General features: G+C 51.7%; 8 protein-coding genes across 8 annotated transcripts; 5 read left to right on the forward strand and 3 right to left on the reverse strand.

Annotated features, from left to right (window-relative positions):
* Positions 1-653: 653 nt before the first annotated feature.
* Z518_00426 (uncharacterized protein) lies at positions 654-3,263 on the forward strand (the record flags this gene model as incomplete). Its single annotated transcript, XM_013421029.1, has 1 exon — positions 654-3,263. One exon carries the CDS (start codon positions 654-656, stop codon positions 3,261-3,263), a length of 2,610 nt encoding a protein of 869 aa, XP_013276483.1.
* A 1,157-nt stretch (positions 3,264-4,420) lies between these two features.
* Z518_00427 (uncharacterized protein) lies at positions 4,421-5,872 on the forward strand (the record flags this gene model as incomplete). Its single annotated transcript, XM_013421030.1, has 2 exons — positions 4,421-5,581; positions 5,642-5,872. 2 exons carry the CDS (start codon positions 4,421-4,423, stop codon positions 5,870-5,872), a joined length of 1,392 nt encoding a protein of 463 aa, XP_013276484.1.
* Positions 5,873-6,655: 783 nt separating this feature from the next.
* On the forward strand, positions 6,656-8,194 carry Z518_00428 (uncharacterized protein; the record flags this gene model as incomplete). The annotated part of the gene is made up of 1 exon (XM_013421031.1): positions 6,656-8,194. One exon carries the CDS (start codon positions 6,656-6,658, stop codon positions 8,192-8,194), a length of 1,539 nt encoding a protein of 512 aa, XP_013276485.1.
* A 1,156-nt stretch (positions 8,195-9,350) lies between these two features.
* Z518_00429 (uncharacterized protein) lies at positions 9,351-11,596 on the forward strand (the record flags this gene model as incomplete). The annotated part of the gene is made up of 2 exons (XM_013421032.1): positions 9,351-9,554; positions 9,611-11,596. The coding sequence occupies 2 exons, from the start codon at positions 9,351-9,353 to the stop codon at positions 11,594-11,596; spliced, it is 2,190 nt and encodes a 729-aa protein (XP_013276486.1).
* Positions 11,597-12,158: 562 nt separating this feature from the next.
* Z518_00430 (uncharacterized protein) lies at positions 12,159-13,483 on the reverse strand (the record flags this gene model as incomplete). Its single annotated transcript, XM_013421033.1, has 2 exons — positions 12,159-13,028; positions 13,220-13,483. 2 exons carry the CDS (start codon positions 13,481-13,483, stop codon positions 12,159-12,161), a joined length of 1,134 nt encoding a protein of 377 aa, XP_013276487.1.
* A 1,113-nt stretch (positions 13,484-14,596) lies between these two features.
* On the forward strand, positions 14,597-17,431 carry Z518_00431 (uncharacterized protein; the record flags this gene model as incomplete). Its single annotated transcript, XM_013421034.1, has 6 exons — positions 14,597-14,649; positions 14,776-15,076; positions 15,138-15,238; positions 15,735-16,103; positions 16,150-16,405; positions 16,460-17,431. The coding sequence occupies 6 exons, from the start codon at positions 14,597-14,599 to the stop codon at positions 17,429-17,431; spliced, it is 2,052 nt and encodes a 683-aa protein (XP_013276488.1).
* A 688-nt stretch (positions 17,432-18,119) lies between these two features.
* On the reverse strand, positions 18,120-18,894 carry Z518_00432 (uncharacterized protein; the record flags this gene model as incomplete). The annotated part of the gene is given in 2 exon segments (XM_013421035.1): positions 18,120-18,625; positions 18,645-18,894. The coding sequence occupies 2 exon segments, from the start codon at positions 18,892-18,894 to the stop codon at positions 18,120-18,122; spliced, it is 756 nt and encodes a 251-aa protein (XP_013276489.1).
* A 1,230-nt stretch (positions 18,895-20,124) lies between these two features.
* On the reverse strand, positions 20,125-20,634 carry Z518_00433 (uncharacterized protein; the record flags this gene model as incomplete). Its single annotated transcript, XM_013421036.1, has 2 exons — positions 20,125-20,188; positions 20,240-20,634. 2 exons carry the CDS (start codon positions 20,632-20,634, stop codon positions 20,125-20,127), a joined length of 459 nt encoding a protein of 152 aa, XP_013276490.1.
* Between the last annotated feature and the right edge of the window lie 748 nt (positions 20,635-21,382).

Raw genomic sequence — 21,382 nt, forward strand, 5'->3', positions numbered from 1 at the left:
CGCACGTGTCCTGGTGCGATGAAGATGTTCCGAAAAGGGCCTGAAGCCGGCAAGCCGCGAGGTCGAGGAAGTTGGCGCCCCCGAAGCGTTCCCGGATTTGCTCGTTGAGGTATGATTTCTACCTGGTCCGGTGCTTGATCATCCACATTGCATTGACCCTGGACGCCAGGGACCAAGAAAATTCTTGGGACTTCGCAAGCAAGAAAACTCTCTTGACCAGCCAACCACCTGACCAGAGAACTGCCATATTGAGTAGCGAACAGCAGGGGCTTCATGCCTAAAACTCTAAAAAGGCTGTTCAGTTCCGAAGGGTCTTGTCGGATGGTGTTGTTCTCCAAAAGCCCGGACCACTGACACCGTCTTCAGGCCTCAAGATGCGGCGGCTTCCTACTTGGCATCATGCACCGCCCTTCACCCCAGTTTCGATCCCGGAAATATTCTAACCACCGCCAATGTCAAACTCTCTGCCTTTCACTCATGAGAACCTTGATACTTTTCATCGGCATGTCTATTTCTAGCATTCATGGCCTTTGTTTCTTGACCATGTCTCCATCCAAGCCTCCCTTCTGGACCTGGGGCAATCCGCAGTTTTGAGGGCGCGCTTTCTCTCCAATCCCGAGTCCGAACCATCCTCTTCCCTATCCTCGTTCGCCATGGTTTCCTTCGACTGGACCAGACGGGTCTGGGAGTTTAGCAAGAAGAACATCATCCCAGATCTCTTTTTGAAGAGGAGGCTCAATTTCATCACCATACACTACCTGTATCTAATCGGAATGGCCCTCTTCATATCGGTCGTTGTCTATGGCATCGGCGGCATGGCATACATTGACGCTCTGTTCTTTGCTTCTGGAGCTTGCACACAGAGCGGTCTCAACACCGTCGATGTCAATACCATCAAGCTGAGTCAACAGATCATGCTGTATATAGGTGCGATGATCTGTAACCCCATCGTCGTGCACTCGGCGGTCGTCTTTGTGCGGCTCTACTGGTTTGAAAAAAGATTCCATGATGTGGTGCAGGCCTCGATGCTGTTACGTCGCACCAAATCAAGATCGCGAACCCAGACCATGAACCGAGATGATCCCGAGTTGGGGGCTCCCCCTCTGGGCGTCCGCGGACGGGCCATTAAGATTCTGCAGCACACGGGGCGGAGCGAACGAAGACAGACGACCGAAAAGCCTGACATACCCAGTGGTGTGAACGGGAAAGCGGTAGACTCATCCAATACATCTCCGGCAGAAAGTGAAGAAGCCAAACTTTCTCCCTCTTCCGACCACCGTTTGCGTCTCCAAACCGCTCGTTCTATGGATGACGTGCGTCTACCCCAGCAGTTGAGCCCGGAGCAGCACATTCAATTTCTGGAGAATCAACGGAATCCCCGCGACGACACCGCGTTAAGAATCCCCAGTCCTCGGGAGTTTGAGCGGGGAAGTCGACCTCAGAATGTGAATGATCACAGCATTGGCGATAACTTGCTCCGCCAAGTCACGAGCGAACCCGATCTCCCTAGTTCTCAAGAGAAGCGCAGCATTGACATGAGTACGAGCGCCCAGGCGGGAGGTCCTTCGACACATATCACGATCAATGAACCGAGATTTGTCCGTGATCGGAGCGATAAGACGTCGACCTTTCCGCGACTGAATTCCAAGCAATCCACCCAGCCAGCCCAGATATCCGACCCCACGGAGAACTTGGGTCGTCTCCGACCCAAGAGAACGAACACGTTCAGGTCTCTCCAGCGGAGCAATACGGCCCGAACGGCGGAACCGGCACCATATCTGAGCTGGCAACCCACGATCGGGCGAAATTCGTTATTCGTGGGGCTGACCGAGGAGCAGCGGGAAGAGTTGGGCGGCATCGAATATCGAGCTCTCAAAACCCTGGCAGTGATCCTCGTCGTCTATTTCTTTGCATTCCACATCCTCGGGATTATTTGTCTGACTCCGTGGATCGTGACATCGGAGACGTATGGAAAAGCGGTAACCGATCAAGGGCAGGGGCGCGCGTGGTGGGGAATTTTCACGGCCGGCTCAGCATTCAACGATCTGGGGTTCACCCTCACCGACAATTCGATGGGGTCGTTTGGGTCCGCCATCTTCCCCCTGTTGTTGATGACATTTTTAATCATTATTGGCAATACGGGCTTCCCATGTATGCTCCGGCTTGTGATTTGGGTTTGCTCCGAGTTCGTCGAGTATGGCTGTCCTCTGTGGGAAGAACTCCGATTTCTCCTCGACCATCCTCGCCGATGTTTTACCCTCCTCTTCCCGCGCCACGCCACGTGGTGGCTGTTTGCCATCCTTGTCATTCTCAACGGGGTGGATTTGATTTTCTTCATTATCCTGGATTTGAACGACCCCACTGTCACGGAACTGCCACCGGGTGTCCGTTTCGTTGACGGACTTTTCCAAGCTGCGTCGACCCGAACCGCGGGCTTCTCGGTGGTCAATCTGGCCGAACTTCACCCCGCCATCCAAGTCAGTTATCTCATCATGATGTACATTTCGGTGTTTCCGATCGCCATATCGATGCGGAGGACGAATGTGTATGAAGAAAAGAGTCTGGGAGTCTATGCCAACCACAGCGAAGAGGATTTTGATGAGTCGGAGCCAAGAAGCTACGTGGGAGCGCACTTACGGAAGCAACTTTCATTCGATTTGTGGTACGTCTTCCTCGGAATGTTCATCATCGCCATCGTGGAAGGTAGCCGATTGGAGAACACCAACGAGTACGCCTTTACGTTGTTTTCGGTCCTCTTTGAGATCGTGTCGGCCTACGGAACCGTCGGACTGTCTCTGGGCTACCCGACCAGCAATGCCTCGTTTTCGGCGCAATTCCATACGCTATCCAAGTTGGTGATTATCGCCATGCAAATTCGTGGGCGGCATCGTGGTCTTCCGTACGAACTGGACCGAGCTATTCTCTTGCCTTCGGAAAGTCTGCATGCCAAAGAGGCCCAGGAAGGCCACCGGATAATGATGCGGCGACGAAGATCGTCGGCGGGACAATCGATCATGTCCGCAGTGGATGGTAACATGGAAGGGCACCACTTTCGAGCGGAGACAGGACTGTCCACGGGAGTCAATGGTCCTGACGGCGAGACACCGCTCCCACGACCTCGGGCGGGCACCAACAAAACGCACAACAGTACAGGCAGCGGTTCAGATGGCCATCATCATGGTCCACGGCATGGAATAGGAACCGCCATGTACAAGTTGGCGACCGAGATCGATTCGATCAAAGAGGAACGAAGTAGTGAATGAAACGTCTGGAGGGGGTTATCAGTTCACTCACCCTTCTTTCCCACCCTTTCAGGATTTATACGTACCGTATATGATTGGCTTCGGTGGTATTGATGCATTTGAGCGAAGGCGAAGGAGGAACCACTTTTAACCCACATCAAAATATCGTTGGGAGACAACATTTCTGTGGCACATGATAAAAAGGGACATTGTAACGAACACATGGATGAAAAAGAGAACGGGCTGGGCGGTTGAGACTTGCATAGATGTTGAATGAAATTCATGTACAACCTCGTAAATCCCCAGAAGCGGTTCTCGCTTGTGGCCCGGCTGCTGAGAAGCTTGATTGGGTAAGACCGGGAAACAAGATTCCCTCATTCTGGCTGACGATGGGGTAATTAAGCCTCTGCCGGTGGAAATTTGGAAGGCTTAGGATCCAGACGTCGCATAGAATTGAATTGTTTTGGATGAAATAGATTGAATAGCAGGAGATTATGGCATGTACTATGGTCTGGTGACACGGGAGATTTGTATACTGCTGCGCCTCCCGCGATCCGAACGTTGCCCCTGGAAAATTCGGTACATGAGCCTCCGGCGGCAACGATTTGGATTTTTGCATTTCGTTAAGATCATTTCGAGGATTGTGGAGAAGCCCACGGAGTCATCTTATTGGTGGCAAGATCTGACACAGTGAGACAGAGCCTGCAACAGAGCAGTTTTGTCCGGCTGCCCTAATGCAACGATCTGGTGGGATCCCGGTTTTTGGGGCACTTCAATGCAATCATCTCAGGGCCATTCAGACTTCGTCGCCACATCCATCATCCATCTTTCCTCTATCCTCTATCTCCACGCGTTCTTTTCATCGACCACCAGTTCCGCCGACGTTCGACTCCTCCATCGTTGTTGCTGAACACCGGACAGTCCTTTCGCGGTCAAACCTGCCTCCCTGGTCTCTCGCTTTCGAACCCCCCGACACGCGCCTTTGCCCCCCTTCGAGTTTCGAACCCCCTTCGCATCCAAATCTGTGCCTTGCCATCAGGTCTACTATTCCTCTCCTTCTCACCGGCAAGGCTCCAGAGCCCCGACTTTCTCTACAGCATTGGAGATTGAGGAACCTATGTAAAAAAAAAAAAAAAACATCTACCCACGCGACCCGTCCTCCTATATTCACTCCAGACATGATGAAGTCACAAGTATCATCCATCCTTGCGCCGCTGGCCGGCCTCCTATCTCTGGTTGGCGGCCTCGAACTCGACCTGACCAGTCAGGACTCGATCAAATCCGTCACCTCGACACTGGCATACGATATGATGACCTTTTATTCGGGAAACCAGAGTGGACAAGTCCCCGGATTATTACCCGGGCCTTGTGACTCGACAGCATGCTACTACTGGTGGGAAGCTGGGGCTATGTTTGGTTCTCTCATCAATTATTGGCAATATACGGGCGACGACAGTTACAACTCCGTCGTTTCTCAGGCATTACAGTTCCAGATTGGGCCGGACGAGAACTACAACCCGCCGAACCAGAGCAAGAACATGGGTGTCGATGATCAAGCGTTCTGGGCATTTTCGGCGATGGATGCGGCGGAGGCCAACTTCCCTGACGTGGGCGGCGAAGCTCCATCTTGGCTGGCCCTCGCCCAAGCCGTCTTTAACTTCCAGCGCGATCTTTGGGACGCCGCCACCTGCGGCGGTGGTATGCGATGGCAGGTCTATTCGTTCAATGCCGGTTACAATCTGAAGAATACCATCTCCAATGGCGGCAACTTCCAACTGGCCGCTCGTTTGGCCCGATTTACGGGTAACCAAACCTACGCCGACTGGGCCAACCAAATGTGGGATTGGATGGCCGCCAGCCCCTTGTTCCAATATCAAGATGATACTCTCTATATCTGGGACAACACCAACGTGGACAACAACTGCAGTGATGTCGCTCATTACGCCTGGACCTACAACTATGGGACCATGTTGGTTGGTGCCGCTTATTTGTATAACTTCACCAATGGCGCCGAGCCATGGGGAAGCCGGGTCGACCAGATCTTGAAAGGAGCTTTTACCTTGTTTTTCCCGGCCGAATACGGTGGTAACATCATGTCTGAATTCCAGTGCGAACCTGCCAGCAATTGCAACAACGATCAAAGCAGTTTCAAGGCCTATCTATCTCGATGGCTTGCCGTGACCAGCTTGTTAGTTCCCGGCACCGCGGGAGATATTATGCCCAAATTGCAGGCGAGTGCGGCGGCGGCGGCTCAACAATGTACTGGCGGTAACAATGGACGGATGTGTGGTCGGCGGTGGTACTCCACTTACGATGGAACCAGCGGTGTCGGCCAGCAGGTAGGTCATATGGAGCGTTGCGCTTCACGAAATTCGTGAATTGGCTAACGATCCATTCAGATGCAAGCCCTTAGTGTCATCGGTGCCACGACGATTAACGACTCAATCGCTCCGAAGTCAGCAAACACCGGTGGTACATCCAAGAGCGATCCCAACGCTGGATCCGATGCCAACTCTTCGCCGACGATCGAGCATTCCCCCATCACGACCAAGGACAAGGCAGGTGCTGGTATTCTGACAGTATTGGCCATTCTCGTCATCATTGGAGGGAGTATCTGGATCATCATGTAGATTGCGGTTGGAGGAGTTGGTCGAAGATTTCAGAGTTGGGACAGATGTATACCATCTCATTTATACCCTGGTTTCATATCTTGCGTTGAGGACGGAGGAAGAAATCTATCGGCATATTTGCAAGAGATGGGATGGCCCCAGAATTTTGTGGCCAGAATGACTTTATATCAAAGGTAACCAGGCATGAACGGCACTCCAGATCACTGTTGTATATTGATGGAATTTCTCCATGTGACAACATAAAATCATTCAGGATGGAGCTTGTGTGATCTTTGTTTGAATCGAGCAGTTGGATTGGGATGAAGAAAGGATTCAGAGATACATATGGCCACTAGAATACGCAGGGGATTTGTGATAAACATGTCCCTCCATACCTGTACAGAATGTATTCTGTTTACAAGCAAGATGGACTCCGTAGTGGAAGAGAACCATTCGTCCCAAATCAGACGATGGTATGCAAGCATTCTCTCAGGAGAGACTCCACATCCCTCCCCCAATTAATTACCGATTCACCGTTTTCGGCCCTCAAAAACATCCCCATCCTCCGCTCCGGTTCTTCTCTCGTCGCAAAACATTCTGAACCTTGCACGACTTACGAGCCGTTATGATATGACTGCATTTTGAGCATTTTCTTTGTATTGTCATGGTTATCTGGCCTCTTGCCATGACGTAGAGTTAGCAGATCTCCCACAAAGATCCGCACTGAGGCATGATCGCCACCTGTCAAGGTCAACTCTGACAGACTCTGAACGGGCCTAGCCATCGAATACGGAGTCACGAGCCATGTCTGTTCTCCCGGAGACCGCGACAAGCCCCCTGAACGATGTCAACACCCAAATAGAGGTTCCCAAAAGCCCAACGAAAACACCTGCGACGGACAACGCGGCTACCAGAAGACACACAAAAGGCCTTTCATTAAATTTTCCAGTCCTCTTACCTGCAAACGGGCAGATTTCGCATTTACGGTCTCCATCCACTAGTTCGGGGATCCAAAGCCCAATCGAGTCCGCTCTATCCTCTCCTCACCCACGAACAGCGCCATTCAAGAGCCCTGATTTAATGCACGAAAAACAAGAAAAGACCAATACAAATGGAAGTGCGGATTTCCTGACTCTTCTTGCCGCTCAAGAGAGGAGAGTCCTGGAGTTAAAAGAAGAGCTGCAAAAGGCGGAGGCAGATTTACTGCAGCTCAAGAAACAATGGGCATCGTACGAGGCGAATAAGAAGAGAGATGAAGTGAAACATATCAAGAAATTACAGCCTCTGGCATTGGATGATGTTGCTGGCCGGCACCCAATCGCGGAAGAGGAAGTGGACGAGGAGCGACGGAGGAAACGAGCCCTCCTGGAGAGGAGCAATACAATCCACACCAGCCTTGGAAACAGTAGGACAAACAACTTGGGAAGGAAGAACTCCAAACGCGTGTTCGAAGGAAGTAGGCACGCCAGAACTTTGAGTCTTCTAAGCCCGACTACTGGCAAGCCAGGGCATGCCGCCACCACCAACCCGACAGATGATGTGACCACTTTGCCTAATGCCCGGGAAGCTGAATCCGACACTGTGGTGACGAAATCTCCATTGCCTCAAATGTCAAATCTGGACGGACTCATGTCGGCTGATTATCAACTGGGGTTCGGTCAGACATACAAACATCTCGCCGCTCATCGAAGATCTTTACCCCCGGCGGCCGCGGACTTGTTGGTCAAACAAGGCAAGCAAGTATATGACGGGTTCAGAGAGGGTCTATGGACTTTCTTCGAAGATATCAGGCAGGCAACAGTGGGAGAAGAAGGTATAAGTGGAACCGCAGCACAGCAGCGTCCTGTGAGGCCGAGGGAAAGAAAGGTGACACACAAGTCTGAGCCTGGATCCGCAAAGAACAGCAACCAATCACTCTCAAACAATAGCCAACAGTCATCGAAAGAGCCATCATTCTGGAAGGAATTCGGTTTGGATACGCCTCAAAGACCTGGGTCAACCCAATTGACGAAAACAGACCAATCCAATGGCCACAGTCAACAAAAGAGCAGTACGGACTCGACGAATCCACCGAGCCTTTTACCCGATCTTAACGACAATGATGATGTTGAGGATGGATGGGATGCTTGGGATTCGTCTGTCAGCATCAAAAGCCCGCACGTCGTCGACGAGACAAAGAAGACATCAGGAGATGGCTTACCTTGGCCAGAGATTCAGAAGCTCACTCCAAGTAAATTGACGAGAACAGTCAGCGATCTAATGAGAGAATGGGATGCCGGCCAAGAGGAAGGGAAGGCCCCGGCTGGCGCCCAAACTGATCTACTCGACAATCCACATATGTGAGATATTATCGGACATGAAATATTGCAACCGCTGAAGCACGGATGGGGTAAATGGCAGCAGCCTCAGCCCCGGACCATGCTCATTCAATATATAGCGCCTTCGGTCTGATCCCCAGATTTCTTACGTTCGACAAACGTGTGTACCCTCGGGCCTGACGGTGCGCACGTTCGTCATAGTCATGAGACCATGTTGCAGAGCCATCATTATCAAGAAACACGTTTATGTTTGACAGGGGGGCACGAGACGGATCTCGGCCCGTGAAGAAAAATATATCTTCGGGATCGGGAAGGAGAGACAGTGATTTCAAAGTTTGACAGGCTTTTAATTAACCAATCGGCTGGTAGCGTGGGCGTGAAATGTGTTTGGACACTTTCCTGGCTTTCTCTATCGAAACGCGACTCGCATTCGCTGAGGGGAAACGGGTTGATCTGGCGGGCAGTACAACGAAATGAGATAAAGGGTATGGAGATGCCCAATATTTCCCCTAGCAACCAGTATCGACCATTCTGGAAAGCCAACAAACTTCTGACAAGTCCCGACCTTTGGGGACCCTTTGATCCCGATTTCCGGCGGTCCACCAATGGAGATGGGGGACAAAAAGATGGCCCACCGAGTCTTGAACCGTTTGAGACTGGGGCTGCGAAACGGGCCCCCCTGCAGTAGTGGAAGAGCAGGTCCACATAAGGTTAGCCTGCTAGTCCTCTTCGGGACGTAGGACCTCGGTTCGGAACCAGGAGAAACGCTTTTTCCGCGCCGTTGCTATGGTAAACAAACCTCCCTATTGCGAACTAATCATGCTCCATCTTCAGCCCAATCCACCGCGAACTGAGCCTTTTCGGCCTGGTCATGAGGCAGAACACCCCCCGGCGTAACCTCCTGGGTTGGGTTCACCTCAAAGAACTCTCACATCCATGCTTGCATCACGGCCATCAGTTCTATTGCATTTGTCTCTGGCACATTTGTTCGCATTCGCATTTTCGGGAGTAGACGCTATTATTGGATTTGCGCCAACTACAGATTGTCTTTTGTCGCATTCTACCCGTTCCTCCGCACATGGGCACTTAGAGCGCAAAGATCAAGAACGAGAGACGATTGAAGGAAGAAACGGGCGGAACTCCGCAGACGCCATCGATATACGGACCGGGCCACTCTCACCATGACCATGATATCCTATTACTCCGAGATGGTGCCTCACCAGGCTAGAACATCGCAGGCACCATTTGAGATTCAAGGTGACGAGGCGGATGGCGACACACTGGCGGATAAATATCAGATGCTGGAGGAATTAGGTCGTGGCTCATTCGGTGTCGTCTACAAAGCTATCGAGAAAGCCACGGGCGAGATTGTCGCAATCAAACATGTACGTCTGAGAGCAGGATCGGTGCGGAGATGGATTGCACACTGACATCTGGGTAGGTGGATCTAGAATCCTCGGAAGAAGACCTTGCGGACATCTTATCCGAACTATCTGTCCTTTCATCATGCTCGAGTCCACACGTCACCAAATACCGCGTTGCGTTCCTACGTCGTCAGACTCTCTGGATCGTCATGGAATATCTCGGTGGGGGATCCTGCGCAGACTTGCTCAAACCGCCCCCGCATTTCCTGTCAGAAAATCATATTGCCATCATTTGCCGAGAATTACTTCTCGGCCTTGCCTACTTGCATAGCGAAGGAAAATTACATCGAGACATAAAGGCAGCCAACGTCCTGCTGGGCATGGACGGCCGAGTCAAATTGGCGGACTTTGGTGTTGCGGCGCAATTGGTCGGGTTAAAGAGTGTTCGAAATACATTTGTCGGTACACCCTTCTGGATGGCACCGGAAGTGATTCAACAAGAAGGACATGATGCCAAAGCCGATATCTGGAGTTTGGGTATTACGGCCATGGAACTGGCAAACGGAGAACCTCCACATGCCAATGTCCACCCGATGAAAGTGTTATTCTTGATTCCCAAACAATCTGCCCCGAGGCTGGAAGGTGGAAACTGGTCCAAGGATTTCCGAGATTTTGTAGCAGCTTGTCTTGCCAAGGACCCGGAAAAGAGAAGTAGTGCAAAGGAGTTGCTAAAGCACCGCTTCATCCGATCGGCGGGCAAAGTTGAAGGCCTCCAGGAACTGATTGTCCGGAAACAAGATTGGGAAGCCAGCAAAGGAGGAGAGAGAAACTTAAAATATTATGCCGAGACACTGAAGAATCTCTCCGGCGTACCAAATGATGACGGGTGGGTGTTTGAGACAGTCAAGGCCGGCCCAACAATGAATTTCAAGGTGAATCAGACTCGAAAAAAGAGAAAGGTCGAAGGAGACTGTCCTGAACGGTCAACCATTCAAATGATGAAGGATTTGAGCCTGGAACGGAAATCGGAGAACGAACAGAGTCCAACCAAACTGACCGTGCGAAAGATCTCAGAGTCGGAGGGGGGACAAGATGAACGCAGAAATTCGGGCGATTCACCTTTAATCAGACGAACAACCAAGAAGAGATTATCTAGTGCACAACAACGCCAGCCTCTCGGAGTCAATATGTCCTTCGGCAATAGTCCCAGCACGGTCCGACAATTTAGACGAGTTTCACCGAATGGAGACAATCCCAACTCGGAAAATGAGGATCCCAATTCTAGTGTGATCAGGACACCTTCCAAAGCGACACCGGGGTTGAACTCAATGGTCGACATGGACAAGTCGCTGCTACACGGGTCCAAATCAGATAACAAAGATTCGAGATTCTCTTCCGCAGCTGCAACAATGGTAATGGATTCCAAAGAAGCACGCCTCGGTCGAAAATTATACACCAATGCTATTGGGATGTCATGTCAAGATGTCCTGAATGACACGGCCGACGCAGTCAAACGCGAGGCTGTCGCTCGATTAGCGGAGGCCTTCTCCGATCTTGAAAGTGTGGACCCGGATGGCATGTATCATATCATGCAATCCATCATTTCCAAGATGAGGCAAGATGACACGCTGAAGAATATGCTCCCACAACAGCCGGCGATCTCATCAGCTCTGCCGTCTTCACCACAGAAAGTAAGCGGATCGTCATCCCAGCAACCCATCTCCGCCAACGCGAGCCGACAAGTCACCCCCAGCACACCAACGGGCAAATCACCTGTGAAATTGGTCCTCGCACAGAATAATCCGCACTTGAAAAGCCATCGGCGCCGACAAAGTGCACAGGCCGCAATGAAATCGAGAGAAGCCAGTAGTGTTCTGCCGACGAGTCCATTGAAGAATAGTACCAGCTCTACTGGTGCTGTGGTCAATGCGGGAGAGGAGACAGATGCCGACAGAGAGATGATGAAGGGCCTTGTCGGTGGGCTCGAGCATACGAGGCAGCTTGCTGATGTGTTGTTCGAGAGATGGTGTGAGGGCTTAAGGGTGAGGTGGCCTGCTGTGTAGCCCATTGAAGGAAGAGAAATGCAAGTTCACTATGCGCACGTCCTGGGAGAAGCGGACGTCACGTACTTCATCCTTCATCTTTGATCTGTTGTTTCACTTTTGCACAGCGGTGGATGGACCAACGGACTTATGGACTGGTGGCCGGCTTTCGGTTCGAAGTTTCGCATTTTCTTTCCGTCCCTGTTGGACTATGGAGTACGTGATCTACCTGATGCCGGCTCTTTTTAGCACTGTTGCAGCAGGAGATAGGTGCCTAAGTAGATAGATAAAAGTCAGAAATAGATGTACACAGGCTCGATTTTCGAGAGCCTCTGCAATATTTATAGAGATATGATCATTCATTCGTATTTATCTTCCTGCTTTAGGATGAGATGCCGGATGAATACAACTTTGTGAGATGTCCCAGCAAGCTGCACAGTGACCCGTTCACGATGTCGACTCAACCGCTTGTGACCGCGGGTGGTGCTCTACTCAAGCCGTCGTATCGGGCTCGAGCCTCACCAACCCGGAACCGGTTTTCAAAGGCTGTTCTATACACAAGCAGCACTTGATCGTGGCTCATTCATAGCTTGATACCTGCAACGCCAGCCTCGGTCTCAATTGCCTTGCGGTCTCGTTCCCAGACCGCCCAGGGACCTTGACCCGTTCGACTTTCGTCAATGTCTCCAACGACGTCGCCTAGGTACCGCAGCACGGCGGCGCGCATATCTATCAATCGTGCCGTGCATGCGCTGATGGACGCACCGGAGATATCGTGCAGTGCGTTCCTGATGATTTGCGAGTGTGGCGATAGGTATGCCTGAACTTGGGGGTGCGAGCCAGAAGACGACGATGAGGGCGTTTCAATAGCCTCCTTCCATCTGGCTAGGAGATGCGCTTTATCAATGCTCTGCGCGACGTGCTCATCGCTGCCAGATGGGATGATCAAGACGGCTGCTTTCGATGGATTAGAGGGCTGTACTCGACCCGCTGATCCAATACGGCCGAATGTATCCACGAGTCTCGCGTCCGTCAGGTCACTGGAAAAGTAGTCGTCCATGGCCGGGTTCTCTGGCGAATCGGGTGAGGTTAGGCTTAGGAACCGCGTGATGTTCACGGGCGCTGGGCCGACGAGCGGTGTTGAGACGTGCAGAGGCAGGATGGTGGTCGCGTACTTGTCCTTGGGTGTGGAAGAGATGATTGACATGGCACTTTTCCACGCGGATTGCGTGGACGGATTACGGTTGACGTCGTGTATGATTGCTTCGCGGTCCGAGACGGGTGCTTGGAGGATTCCGCCTGCGATTATGGGTCGTGGTGCTGGTGGATGTGAGCACAGGTAGTGCAGCACATCCTGGCAGCCTGTGGAGTGGCCCATCAGGACGACCGGTGTGGCTGGAGAACAGGTGACATGCTCGCGGATATAGGTGATCGCGGCGCTGATTTCTTCGACCTGGAATTTGAGGGAGTTCATGTCAACATCAACGTCCTTGTTTGGAGCTCAGGACTTGACTGGTTTGTGACAGCTCTCCATCACATTTTGGGGGCCGGGTATATAAGCTACCCATTGGCAAATGTTCTCGGGAATATATATTCCAGATGACATCCTATAACAATTGCCAGTGGTAAAAAGATGGAACTTACATCGCGATCCAAATCACACAGCCCAAATTGCTTCCCGGCCGAGGACATCTGGACGTGCATCACTCGCCATTTCTGCGCTGGTCCATCGCGTGGGAATAGAGCTGCCAGATCATCGATGTACCGAGGTGAGCGGAAGTTGTCGTATAGTCCGCCGATGAAGAGGAGGACGTTGGGTGGTTGGGATTGAGTTTGGGAAGAGTGGGTGGTGTATTCGAGTAGTAGCAGGCGGCGTTTAGGATGGTAGACGTGTATGATTGTGTCCATGACTGGCCGTGGATGTTAACGGCAAGAAGATAGTACGTAAATCGCAACAGAGGGATCAACAATAAATTATTGAGAGGAGCATCGTCTTTATATACAGTGTCAATAGTCACCCACAAGTGCCAGAAGGTGAGTTTGGAATTGGTGCCGGAAAAACAGTAAATCCGGCGCGAAACTTAGCAGCCTGATTTCCCCTGCCGAATGAACTTTTATCATTCATTCATCTTCCATGCTATCTTATGCTACCAGCACGCCCAGAACACAAAATCTTTTGGGCCGCATCGCGTGGAAGACTCGATACTGAGTGGATGCGCCACAAATATCGCGTTCCATACGTGGTTTGTGACATCGATTAATGTGCCATACTGAGGGTTTGGGGAGTGAGCTCCTGACCTCGCAATTTCGAGTGCGTCTGCCTCTTTTATTTATGCGACATTGTCTCCAAGAAGTACAATTCACTTTTAATCCAGTCGGGAAGTTCTTTCGAACAGGCACGAGCATTCGGATGTTTGAAGCATTGTCCATCAGTGAGGTGAGTGTGCGATAGCCCCTGTTTTCCCAAAATGTGCTCCCTCGTGGTTCATTCCAAGGTCACTTATATGTACAAACATCTTCTGGCTCTCCATCTCTTGATCCATCTTTGTGGCAGGACCTCGAGGTCTAAGCCCTGGATGTTGCCTCTGTCAGGGTCAGTTTGGTTACCTTTTGCGGTCAACGAGCTGTCACTCATTACGATGCAACAGACACGTGCAACAACTTCCTTTGCACATGGAAATCGTCCGTATCTCCTATATGAACTCTACGTTCACCCAAGATATCTGGAATGTCGATCACTGCAGAGCTCCCTCCGCCAGTCGTTACGAAGAACAGCACATCAATTGGACTAGGTCGCGGTTCCTATGTCGTGTCGGTAAATGTCTTTTGGCGCGGATGAATTGCGGCATTGCACAAACCGGAAAACGGATCCCATTATGAATCTGCATGCTACCTCAGGCCATGTTCATATGGCTTCTGGAATTAGCAATACGTATCGAAATACCATGGAGAGCCTGACCAGATAGAGATTGACCTTTATCGCATCACTGTCGAAGACTTCATCCACCTCTATTGACAAATATGCATGCACCCGTAAAGGAGCATACCATCGACGAGGGCAACGGCCAATATAGGTATGAAGTTGTGGGATGAGAGGAAGCGATGGTCGATCAGCCCGTCGTTGCGACCCCAAGTCTCTATCTGAGAGATTGGCAATGCTCTACAAACTGGCCTTCGCTGGATTAAAAACATGCCATAAGCGAGAAAGCTGATAAGAAGTACAATACCAGCAGCCAGCATTCCCAGAACATGGCGGCTCATCGACGGGTATGCGTTTTCTCCCCAAGTCAGGGAAGTGACTATTCCGACGACGCCCAGCAGAAAGAGGATGATGCCAATGTCGTCTACTTGCTTGACTTCAGTGACGACGGTATTCTCACGCCTCGACTTCGTTGGTGGCGGCCAATAGGACAAGAGGATCAGGGATGCCGAGTTGAAGTAGTAGAACTAGCGGCAACCCCTCAAGCTCATACTGGCGAAACCGCCAGCTGTCACAGATCAGTCAGTGACTATGATGTTCAGTCCGATGTAAAAGCTGCTAAAGCTGCTCACCTTCGATGAGGTCGACAATCGCCAGGACGCCATTGATAAGTCCGAGATGCCCTTGTGCAAAGACGACTTCCATGGAAGCCGGAATCACAGAATCACAAGTAGCTGGCCACTGTTAGTCTTCGTCGTCATATAGCATTGAAAAAGGTCCGTTACCGTCAAGGATGCTCCAATCCTGTTGGGCCCCTGACCCTCAATGACAGTGTTGGTGTTGTGGGTTGTAGCTGCAATGATAACACCGTCATGTTCTCTTTCGACTTTCTTGGACCGAGAATTGCCGAGGGTAATTTCTAGCTGTTTTGCATACTACTCTCTTTCACCTTTCTGTTCATTTCCCATCTTCTCCTCGGTGTTCAGGTAAGAAACATCAATGGCTAGCTCGCATCCCGCCAAACGCCGCTCGGCACGGGCTTGCTCCTCATGCCGACTGAGAAAGGTCCGCTGCGATTATACCACGATGGGTCCACCGTGCACCAACTGTCGGCTGGACTGCGTCGACTGTATCCTGGCTCCAAACAAGCGTCGAAGGTCAGACCCGCATGCTCCCAAGATATGACACGGGTTCCGCTCCGGGTTTCCCTTCTCTAGACAGCTTTTGACTCTATAACAGGGTGACTCAGCCTAGCAACACCGGATCGAATATTCTGGCCGTCGATGGTGCTCATGTTGTTTTGCCTCAGTCACCGCCGACGCAACAATTTCCTTGTACAACAGATGGGGGAGGCTCTGTTCCTACTGCTCACACGCAAATAGAAACCAGGCGAGTTGCCCAGCGGAATTCTCCACGGTCTGGAGATATCGTGCCGTCTTCTCTCACGCGGCAGATCCAGGAATCATATCCATGTCAGGAGCACGATGCGCGAATCCCCACGGACGGGGCAGCGGAAGCCGCTGAAACCCTAGAGTATACCCAGTCAATCACCTTGGTCCAACAGAGCGCCCACCGCAATGAAAGGCAGGACATCGCCTTACAGCCTTTGTCCGCCTCGCTATCAGATTTAGACATTGACTATCTTTCCAAAAAGGGGGCTCTCTCTCCCGGAGGCTACTTTTCGTGACGTGTGTCTCTGTCGCTATGCCGAGTTTGTGTACCCAGTGCTACCTCTACTGGACCTGGAAGACTTCCTCGGAGAGTTAAATAGCGGAGGCCGAGGGGTAAGCTTGCTCCTCCTCAGTGCTGTCGTCTATGCTGCAGTTGCTTTCGTCGAGGTCGAACATGTCAAGGACGCTGGTTACAGCTCCAAAATGGCCGCACGGAAAACGCTCTATGAGAAAGCCAAGGTGAGGCTCCTCCCAAGTTCGTTTCTGCCTGGCGAAGGCTCATTGCATATATAGCTGCTCTTTGATCTTCGTGCTGAAGACAGCAAGGTGGTTATGGTTCAAGCGGCGTTACTCCTGAGCACGCCTCATGGGGACATGGACGACCGTAAAGATGCCTGGTACTGGGTGGGGACTGCTACCGCTCTGGCCCAGTCGCTGGGGCTTCACCTCGAGCGACTGAGCCGTGGTGGCGATGGCCGAAAGAACTGTCTGCGGAGGCGTTTGTGGTGGTGTTGCTATATTCGTGAGCACGTCGTGGCCATGGGAATGGGTCGGCCGTGCCGAATGTCACATTACAATGTCACAATGATCAGCATAGCGGACTGTGATATTGCGCCGCTACCAGATTCATCTCCCCTGGCGCGTTTTTTCCCTCCTGAATCAAGACAGACAACCGCACGGCTTCGGCTGGCTACCTTGTTCATCGAAAAAGCAAGGATATGCATATGCATGCACAAGATTGTTGCTGCTGTGTATGCCGCAGACGTTTCCCACGGAGACGAAGAGTCTCTCGACGCTATCGACTCTGGACAGCCCACCAAGTCTAACAAGATTGAGGAGTGCATTCGAGAGCTCGAATTATGGGTCAAGATGCTCCCAACGGAGGCTGCATACAAGGGAGGTCCTGTAAGTGCGATCCAGGATGACGACCGCTGTCTTGTCGTGTCCCGAATTATGCTTTGGAGTATTTATTACTGGTCAATCATTACCCTTCACCGCCCTTGCGCATTCGGCAACATATCCTCCGCGAACCGCGCCCAACAACCAGTCGGTCAGTCAAGGCTCCTTGTACGATGGGCAGCTCAGCAAGTAACAAGCGTCCAACAGTTTTTGCATGATCAACTACTGAACGGCTACTTGGATGCCACCGCTGTCGCCATCCTTATCGGCGCTATCGTCGTTCACATGCAGGATTGTAGAGTTGAGCACCACACTGTGCAAAGACACGCACTTCACGATCTCCGTCGCTGTATGAGCTTTTTGTGAAGCTACAAGGATACCTATTCGAGTGCTGTGCATGCCCTCAAGTATCTTCAACCAGCTGCTCGATGTGCCGAAGCCGCCGCCAGCCGCCAGCTAGTGTCTATGTCCTCGTCCTCGAACGAGACTTTGACACCAGCAGCATCAAAAGTCAGTGGCATTGACCAACCCGAGGTGGAACACACACCCTCGAATTCCACTGTGAGAATGTCACGGACATGGGAGCCGGGCGAGATCAACGATCAATATTTTGCTCTGCTACACTCGCAAGCCGCGAGATCTGACTGGGTAGAATTCCTCGGTGAACTTTGACTCTTCGCCTTCTCGGGAGGTGTCTAAGTACTCCTTCTTTTGCTTTACTTTAGAAGGGAGGCGCGCTTTATTTATGTGTATACATCTCCCACCCTCAAGACCATTTGGTGGAAAAATTTGCCAAACCTGGGAAAAACCAAGGAAAACGAAATCAGAGAAGGGTTCCCGTGGTGGCGTGCTTGAGGGGCACGCTGACTGAGGAATGCCCTCTTCTCTGCATAGAAATCACGGCTACACACTGGTTTTTGTACGGCATTTGGGAATTAGTCGTGCGGATGTCACCAAGGTGAGAAGCAGGTGATTTCTAGTTTGGTCTACCACGAAAATGCTGTCAACTTCCATCTCCCTCAAATTTGCTTCGCAATATGTGTACAAACGACTCTCATATTTTCGGCGAAATTTCTGGCCGGACGTTCCTTTTGGGTTCAGTCTCTGCACGACGAAGTGTGCATATGAGAACACCCTCATTCACCGTCTCCCCTTCTTCGACATCACGCACCCATGTCACGACTCCAGCATATGGGGCTCGAACTTCCAGTTCCATCTTCATCTGCTTCACCACGCACAATAAATCATTCTCTCGTACGATATCTCCCTCGTCCACAACCAATTCAGCAAATTGGCCGGAGAATGGTAAGCAAACGTGGCTTGGGTCGCTTCGATCGCCTATTCGATGAGTTGCGGACATGACAGACGTCTGAGACGCCATTGACATGGTCGCGGCGTACTTCCTTGTGCCTGAAATAGATGATTGGATGATGATGTCTGCTGAAACTTCCGTGGGAAAATCGTTGACTCGGACCCGATCCAGTTTCAGCAGACATTCCCCCGTCTTGGTCGATCTCGAACCGTCCTGGTCCAAAGTGATGGTAAAGGCGTCGCCCTTTCCTAAAGAGCACAGAAGTACCTAGCCCTGTTCCCGCCGAGGCCGAGTCGGACCCGTTCCGTGATGATCCAAGATTCTTGGTCGGCAGAGAAGCGACGTGCCTCATGATTTCTGAACCCCTTTCGAGAACCGCTGCCAAGTTTTTCTCCAGCCACAACGCAGAGCAGTGCCGGCTAATGAATTCACCATATTGCATTTCCACGAAAGATTTGGCCACGATCTCGCGCCACCTATCATGGTCCAGCAAATCGGTGTCGCTCTGAATGTACATGGAAGGTGCACATGACCATACCGAAGCTCATACAGTCTTGCGCTGCATCAAATGTTGTCTGGCTGCATTGAAGCCCATGTCTGACATTCATAAGATAGCTGAGGATCTGAGATGTCAGGCGAGGATGCGTATATCTTCTGCGCAGCAAGACATTCTCGATTCAGGAGCCATTTTCCGTGAGCAGCGAAAGGATCCAGACCTCCCTGCCAATGAGAATCACTCACACGGACCATCAAGTTCCCGGGTACATGGCACGAGAATGACACTCCCCGCCCAGAAGCCCTCTCCTGCGCCCAACAGATCTCCGTCCGCAGTGACTGATACACAGCTTCAACCCCAACTCCGCCCGGGTAGACTTCGTACTATCTCAAGTGAGGCTGCTTTTTTGGAGGACCCAGTATTTCCAGCATATGCCAAGGAGATGTCTGCGTGGTCAGACGTAGGAAGCAGCTCCGAGGTGGACAGCCACCAAATAACCCCCAATGAAGAGACGGTTGATCTCGCCGACGCCCGACCCGCAAGATCACGCACAATCCCTTCAAAGACCAACCCCAATTGGAAATGAAGCTTCGCCAGTTGAGGAGATTGAAGAGATTGATCCCAAAATGTTCTTTTCGGTGGAAAACGACCATGACTTCGATTGCTGGTTCGATCTTCCCAATCCTGGCAGTACAACACTGATGCATAATGCGGCTGCAAATTGAGCAGGGTGGAAGGACCACAGAATCATTATATATATGGTTCGAAATTTAGTTTCTGATGGATTCTCAGCTTGGGAGATAGAGCAGTAGAAGTATAGGTCCGACCAATAAAAGTTGGAAACTAATTTGAGTGGATTTGTTGTGCTAACTAGGGTCTACCACCGTAAGCACTCCCCGACTCGCTCAAGGTATAGTCCCTCTGCACCAGCCTAGCCACGTCTTCACATGCTCGCCACTTTCTCCTGGTGTGAGCGGTTTGCCTTGTCTTGTCAATCTTGCCCGGCGTGGCCGTCATTTGAACCAAGGGGCGCTACCGGTACCCGCCCTATTCCATCTCCCTATGTTCCAAGGCCGACGTCACGCACGCCTCCATTCCGTCGAAGATGGTCTCCACCTCTGTACGGGTCTTGGTCCGGAATTTCCCCGTCAGCACCTGCCGCAAGTACGGCCAGGCACGCTTGTCGGTGCGATCCAAGTTTCCAGGAACCAGGTCGGTGGGCTTCAAGTCCAAGCCTCGAAGAAGGGCGGCTTAGAACTGCGGCTCCAGCGTATCGACGGCCAGATACTTGCCTCCGTCCTTGTATTCATAACACCTGTAGTACGGAGCACCGCCGTCGACCATGTTTGTCCCGCGCTTCCCTCACCTCCGGGTTCTGGCCGAGAGACGAGCCAGCTTCCCAGTGTGGGAAACACCGCCCGCCATGTTCGCGTTGACCACATGCCCCTTCCCGTTGAGGCTGCGCTGGATCAAAGCGAGTAGGGCACCCGTGAAGGCCACCAGGCCACCACCAGCGAAGTCGGCGAGCAGATTCATCGGCGGCGACAGCAGCTGATCACACCCTCCGAGCATGCTCAAAATGCCCGAGACCGCGAGGTAGTTGATGTCGTGGCCGGCCATGCCTTCGTATTCGCCATCCCTCTGGAAGCCGGTGAGTCGGACGACAATGAGGCGCGGATTGAGGTTCAACAGCATTGTTTCAGGGTCGAGGTCGAGCCTTTCGAGTACGCCGGGCCGGAAGGGCTCAGTAGAGATGTCCATGACGGGATCCAGGCCTTCAAAACGGTGATCGATTGAGGCGATTTGAACGTGACCGGTTTTGTCCGAGGCGTAAGGCTGGACCTTCAGCCTTGTCTCCCGAACATTGCCGTGGTTAAGCTCGGCATATACAGGGGAGCCAATATTTCCGGGTGCGGGGTTCTGCCCTCACACCTTTTCTCGAGCAAAGGAGTTATCATACACAGGCTCCACCACTGAAATCCTGGTGGAAGGTTTCCATAGACAACGTCATTCCTGATGGTTGCTCTACACAACGAGACTTCCGCAACGTCTATGAAGAGGACGTCAGGAACGCAACAAGTAGATAGAAAACGGAGCATTCAAGGCGTCTCAATTTGCACCCAGTTTGACACCTTCTGATCCGACAGCGTTGAATCCCCGCCATACGCTGTGCGTTTGGTGAGAATAGAATGGCACTTTAGTTACCCACGATCCCCAGATATTGACCTCGCCGCGGGGCACACTCTCTAGTCCGGAGTGGTATGATGAAGACCCTGAGCTTAGGATGCCGAGGGTTTGACGGACATATTAAGACACATGTGGATATATACACATATATATTTTGGGTCCAACCTCTCAGGATCCCATACCCAAGGTCCTCGTCTTCCCTGTCCGCGGTAGTAACCATTACCCCTATGATTTTAATTAACATCTCCACTTCTATTTTCTTGTTCTGAGATTTTTCGAAGCTCTGCCTACTCAAAGAAAAAAAAAAAAGGGAAATCGTGAC

The sequence above is a fragment of the Rhinocladiella mackenziei genome, assembly GCF_000835555.1.
Source record: "Rhinocladiella mackenziei CBS 650.93 unplaced genomic scaffold supercont1.1, whole genome shotgun sequence".
NCBI classification, from domain to species: Eukaryota; Fungi; Ascomycota; class Eurotiomycetes; order Chaetothyriales; family Herpotrichiellaceae; genus Rhinocladiella; species Rhinocladiella mackenziei.